General features: G+C 32.8%; 1 protein-coding gene across 1 annotated transcript; it reads left to right on the forward strand.

Annotated features, from left to right (window-relative positions):
- The first annotated feature begins 3,102 nt into the window (after window positions 1-3,102).
- LOC18030098 (probable xyloglucan endotransglucosylase/hydrolase protein 7) lies at window positions 3,103-4,865 on the forward strand. Its single transcript, XM_006411788.2, has 4 exons — window positions 3,103-3,334; window positions 3,426-3,526; window positions 3,613-3,809; window positions 4,179-4,865. The coding sequence occupies exons 1-4, from the start codon at window positions 3,145-3,147 to the stop codon at window positions 4,567-4,569; spliced, it is 879 nt and encodes a 292-aa protein (XP_006411851.1). The 5' UTR covers window positions 3,103-3,144; the 3' UTR covers window positions 4,570-4,865.
- The last annotated feature ends 941 nt before the right edge of the window (window positions 4,866-5,806 follow it).

The following is a 5,806-nucleotide window of genomic DNA, read 5'->3' on the forward strand; positions in this document are numbered from 1 at the left end:
AGATTTCAGTCAAAGATGAACTTAAAAATAAAAAAAAACATGTGAAACTAATTTAAATTGACAATACCATATCAGACGGGCTGGGATCTAGTTAAAAGCATTAATTAATGTGAATAAAGGTTAAACACTTAAAATCAGAATTTTTTCTATGTTTTTGTTCGCAGTTCAGTGTCACATTCCATCAAGAATTTAACCAAAATATTTACATTTTATATAAAAAAGGATATCAGAACAGTTTTTATTTAAATTTCTTGTAACGTTAAGTGATTCAGAGAAAATGACTAAAATGTTTACTATTGATGACAAGAAAACTACTAGTGTTTTTCCGTTACCTGAAAAAAAAAACAGTAGTTTATTCCGATATAGCTCAAATCAAGTTAATGTCGGCCGTGTTATGTTACTATTTTGAACAAGTACGACAAGAAGTGGGTATGCAAGGGGATGAAAAAGGTAGGTAGCAGCATATTCAATCAATATAATGGACATGACATTAATTTTGGGTTAAATAGAGTTTTGTTTATGAAACTTGAGGAGTCCATCAATTTCTTATCCACAGTTCTTAATTCCATGTGGGTTTGTCCAATGTGGTGTGTCCTTCTAAATTAATTAGACTTAATTGTTTTGATAACCGTCGTTTTCATGCAAACAAAAAATTTCAGGGTGTTTTACATTATTAGACATGATAGCTCAACGTAACCAAATATTGCATCAGATCGAAATCACGAAATCAATTAAGTTTTGCCTGGGTTTCGAATTAAGTATATAAATCATTTTACTATGATTAATTTGTGTGAGTTTAGTATTTCTCATATAATTGATGTAAGCTTAGAAAATAATAGTGGGAATCTACTCAATACACGAATGTATTATGCTAGCTCTAGAGCCAAAACATGTTTTTTACAACATGCAAGAGCAAATAATTAATGTATTTGAACAAAGTTTTATAATGTCATGTCTATGTCCAACTTCCTCTATATGATATTGTCTATTTTAAGTGCAAAAATCAAAGTTCATATGGATTTTTTTTTAGTTCTTTTCTGGAAAATCACATAGCAATTGGAATTGGAGTTAAGTTAACTTATATTAGATCATTCTTGTCTAACCTTCAGAAGAGGGATTTTGGATTGATACTTGATTTCCCTACATTTATGTTAAAATGTATTCGAACAAAGTTCCGATAAAACACGTATGAAATATTAAAATGTGAATCTGTATATATGAATTAGTCTTTTTTTTTAAAAAAAAAATGTCAACATATCAAATATACGTTTGACACAAAATTTACAAAGAGCTTTCAAATAGTTTGAAACGGTTTGTACAAAACGAACTAGCCAATCAAAAGTTACTTTATTGAAGTTTCGCAACTAGAGTACCAAAATGCATAATAGAATTCATTTATTTTTACGATGTTTGCTAGCTCGGAGATTGAGTGAGAATGATATAAACAAAGATGGGGATATGAAGTAATGAACTATTCAACGAGCACGACTTGTGTGGTGTACTGATGTGGATAAGGAAATGAAAGCTAATATCCATAAATTAAACATAGACATATCCCTACTATCACGCCTCTCCACATTTAACAACTTTCTTATTTTCATTTTCTTTTGATAAATTAGTATGTTCATGTACGATCATAAATACTTCACAGCTACTCTCATTAAAGCAACTAAAATAAATAAAAACTCGTCCAAACTAAACAAGGAAAAGAGGATATATGTTACTGTGTTGGGATATGTCATTGATAAAAGAGTGGGATCTGGTAATTAAAATAAGAAGAAAAGAGAAGTAGTCACTAGAGGAATTGGGAGGGAGACTTTGTCCACTTCCTTTTTTCTTTCTTTTTTTGTTCCGAGTCCACTTCCATTTTCAATTGAGAAGATATTCAATAAAAATGAAGGCAAAGAAAGGGAAATAAATTATCCATTGTTATATAGTTAATCATTTGGTCAACCATTCACATACACTTAAAAATCCCAATAAATTACTCCAAAGATTCTTTTTTCTTCTTGATTGGACAGAATATAGAGAAATTGAGACTTGAGAGTAATAATTTCCCATCCATTTTTCCCTTTAACAAAGCTCTCCAATCACCCTTACAGTAAAAAGGGAAAAAATAAAAAGAAAATAAATGTAAAAAAATAGAGTAATTGAGAGGAAATATTTATTTTCCTTCTTGTAATTTTGGGTGGAAAGATTCTCTTATTTTAGAGAGGAAATATTTTTCCTACACTTTCTATTTGATTGGTGTTTTTCCAGCATAATTATGACTAAACTTTTCCACTCTTTCTCTTCCCTATTAAGCACCAACCAATCACAGCCTTAAATTACCATCTCCTTTTAAATAAATAAACAACAAACTTGTCATTTTTTTTTGGTGAATACAACAAACTTGTCATTATTATTGGGGTTGAGAACAAAGCCGAATCAAATGAACCAATACATTAAGTTTGGAAATTCTTGTGATATTGATACCTCTTTTGTTGTGATACAAAAATACGAAAGTTAACTTTTTGTGTAGGGAAAATTTATACAAAATCTCCACCACTTATATAACATAACGATTGTATCAGTTTTGCGAGGCATAGCAGGGCAGTGTATTGGTACACGTGTTCGAAAGAGATCACGACGCGCGTATCAGTTTAGTCCGCTGGGAAATTCATTCACTCCAATCATTGAGAGCCCAGAAGTATTTTGACTTTTATCGCAATATATCGAGATCAGAATTTTTCCATAGTTATTATAAATTCTTCGTGTAACAATACTTGTTTCACATGACATGAGGAGTGCAGGAAATGATAATGTGATTATTTTTACCGCAAAGTACACGAAATAAATTAAATTCAAATACAGTAACCAAAAAAGGAGTGAGGGAACAGTAAGGTTTGGGAAAGAAAACAATACATATTCAATGAATATTAAAACATAATAATAATTAACAACAATAATAGAAAAGTAGTAGGTCCAAAAAAATTGAGACGATCGATCAGTGGTTAGCTGTACTGAAAAGCTAAGCTCTAAATGATACCCTCCCCAATAATTACACATACATTTTACCTGCAATGCGTCTCTCTATAAATATGGCTTCGATCGACTAATATTTTCAACCAAACCCATCCATTAATCTTCAACTACAAAGCAAGAATGGTGGCGTCACTCTTCTCTGCAAGAAACGCTTTCTTTATAAGCTTATGCTTATTTGCAGCATTGTACCGGTCGGTTTTAAGTAGACCGGCTAGGTTTGAGGATGACTTTAGGATCACTTGGTCAGATGCTCATATCACTCAACTCGATGGAGGAAGAGCCATTCAGCTCAAATTAGACCCTAGCTCAGGTTCTTACGTGCATTATAATCAATTTTATCGAAACATACTATATATCTTCAATTCCATATATTTTACATGTTTTTGTTAACATTGGTTTAGGATGTGGGTTCGCTTCGAAGAAGCAGTACTTGTTTGGCCGCGTGAGCATGAAAATCAAACTCATCCCCGGTGATTCGGCGGGAACTGTTGCAGCCTTCTATGTAAAACTACGTACATCATACACATATTTCTGAAGTTTTGGTTATAATATCAATACATAACGATATATATATGATAATTGATGCAGATGAATTCGGATACGGATTCTATAAGAGACGAGCTAGATTTTGAGTTCTTGGGAAATCGAAGTGGACAACCGTACACTGTGCAAACAAACGTGTTTGCTCATGGTAAAGGCGATAGAGAACAAAGAGTTAACCTTTGGTTTGACCCTTCTCGTGATTTCCATGAGTACGCCATTTCATGGAACCATCTCCGTATTGTGTAAGTCATACATATACTACAAGTACAGCATTTGCCATCGATTTTTCTAATTAGTTTTTAAAAGAAACGTAATATATAATTGATTTAACAATATCAAATTAACCAATAAATAAGATTCGGTTAACTATTCTTGTCTTTTCATATTGTCACGGACTCACGAGAGACATGATTGGTTTAATATTTTGTCGGCCCATGGGCCATGTAATAAGAGAATGAAAGAGACAGCATATTTGTTTTGGAGGCATTCATTCGATTTGACAACGTAAAGGTCCCATATTTTCAAAATCCACTACCCGCCCATAAGTGAAAAAAAAAACAAGATTTGGTTCCAATCATTTTGTAATCGTCTATTACGTGTGATGTGTGTAGGTTCTACGTAGACAATGTGCCCATTAGGGTTTATAAGAACAATGAGGCGAGGAAAGTTCCATACCCGAGATTCCAACCAATGGGTGTATATTCGACGTTGTGGGAAGCAGATGATTGGGCAACTCGTGGAGGAATGGAGAAAATCAATTGGTCGGGAGCACCATTTTATGCTTACTACAAAGATTTTGATATAGAAGGATGTCCGGTTCCGGGACCAGCAAATTGTCCCGCTAATCCTAAAAATTGGTGGGAAGGCAGTGCATACCACCAATTGAGTCCGGTAGAGGCTCGAGGTTATAGATGGGTCCGAGTAAACCATATGGTTTATGATTATTGTACCGATAAGTCTCGGTTCCCTATTCCTCCCCCAGAATGCTCGGCTGGAATATGATCCAAACAAATGCTGTCATAAAAGCAAGAAAAAGTGCCAAGTGGTTATTCCATAGGGGACGTTGCAGTGTATGTGAAGTTGTTTCTTTTTAGTTAAAAGGCCCTTTGTATGTGAAGGCCTTTGTATGTGAAGTTGTTGATGAATCTTGTGGTGTATGACGATCGAACTGTAATCGATCTGATTGTGATCAAATGTTCATATATTTTGTCTCTTTAAATTTTTCCATTATGTATTTTGTCTTATTAATGATTTCTATTATTAATAATGTTAAGAGAAATAATCATGTTTGTATGTAAGCGTGGGTATTTTTGTTTTTGTTTGGTTTGTGGCAGTTTTATTTTGAAAAAAAAAAAAACAATTTGGCAGATTAAAAAATAGTTAATATGAAATTAAAAGCCTGTATTTTTAACAGATTATATTAGCTCGATTGTTAAAATATAATTTCTTTTATATGAGAATCAACAAAAATATAATTTCTTTTATATGAGAATCAACAAAATCTGGATTCGATTCAAATTAACTAAATAAATGCTTTTTTATGGTGCTGTTTTTATGATACGGTTTGTTGGTCACTTGGGTCTGGAATTAGTTTCATCTGAAGAGATGTGTTCTTTACTTCTTTCTATCTTCTCTTTCGCATTACTATTCTGGGTCTTGATGCAATAGCTCAGGTCTCTTTCTTTTTTTTTTTCTTTTTTTCTCTTACACCTACATTAAATATGCCTATACATAGATACGTTTTTACTATTTTACACATACGAGCTCGTGAAGATTCTGACGATGAAATAGATTGGTAATATCTTTGCTTACGCTATAGTGAAACTCTTTTAAAGCGTATGATACTTATGTCCAAATTTCCATTTGCACTGGATCCTATGTCCAAATTTAAATTTTTGTCTAAATCTAAGGTTTACATTTATTTGCATGTTTTACATTTGGGCCCAAATTCATTATAAAAATCAAATGTATTGGGGGTTTCTTTTTTCATTACCGCACTGGTTTTCGCTAATAATTGAGTCGGGCCAATATCCTGATAAGTAAAGATGTTACGGTGGATCAAAATTTTATAAGCCAACCCAGCACAGTTTTTTTAGCATTTAAGGTTTTGAACAAAATTAGGGTTAGATTCTGCAAAAGCCAGCCGAATTAGGTCAAAACATCAAAACCTCTCAGAACCGAATCATATAAGTCTATTAAAACAAGTCTCTTTTTGTTGATATCGACAACAGGATAGGCA

The sequence above is a fragment of the Eutrema salsugineum genome, unplaced genomic scaffold (assembly GCF_000478725.1).
Source record: "Eutrema salsugineum unplaced genomic scaffold, Eutsalg1_0 scaffold_1, whole genome shotgun sequence".
Classification (NCBI taxonomy): Eukaryota; Viridiplantae; Streptophyta; class Magnoliopsida; order Brassicales; family Brassicaceae; genus Eutrema; species Eutrema salsugineum.

Bases quoted from the DNA above. Each gene is read 5' to 3' on its own strand.
- LOC18030098 (XM_006411788.2), top strand. From the start codon at position 3,145: ATGGTGGCGTCACTCTTCTCTGCAAGAAACGCTTTCTTTATAAGCTTA. The intron at 3,335-3,425 runs GTTCTTACGTGC...ACATTGGTTTAG, and splicing joins CAAATTAGACCCTAGCTCAG to GATGTGGGTTCGCTTCGAAG. The intron at 3,810-4,178 runs GTAAGTCATACA...TGATGTGTGTAG, and splicing joins TGGAACCATCTCCGTATTGT to GTTCTACGTAGACAATGTGC.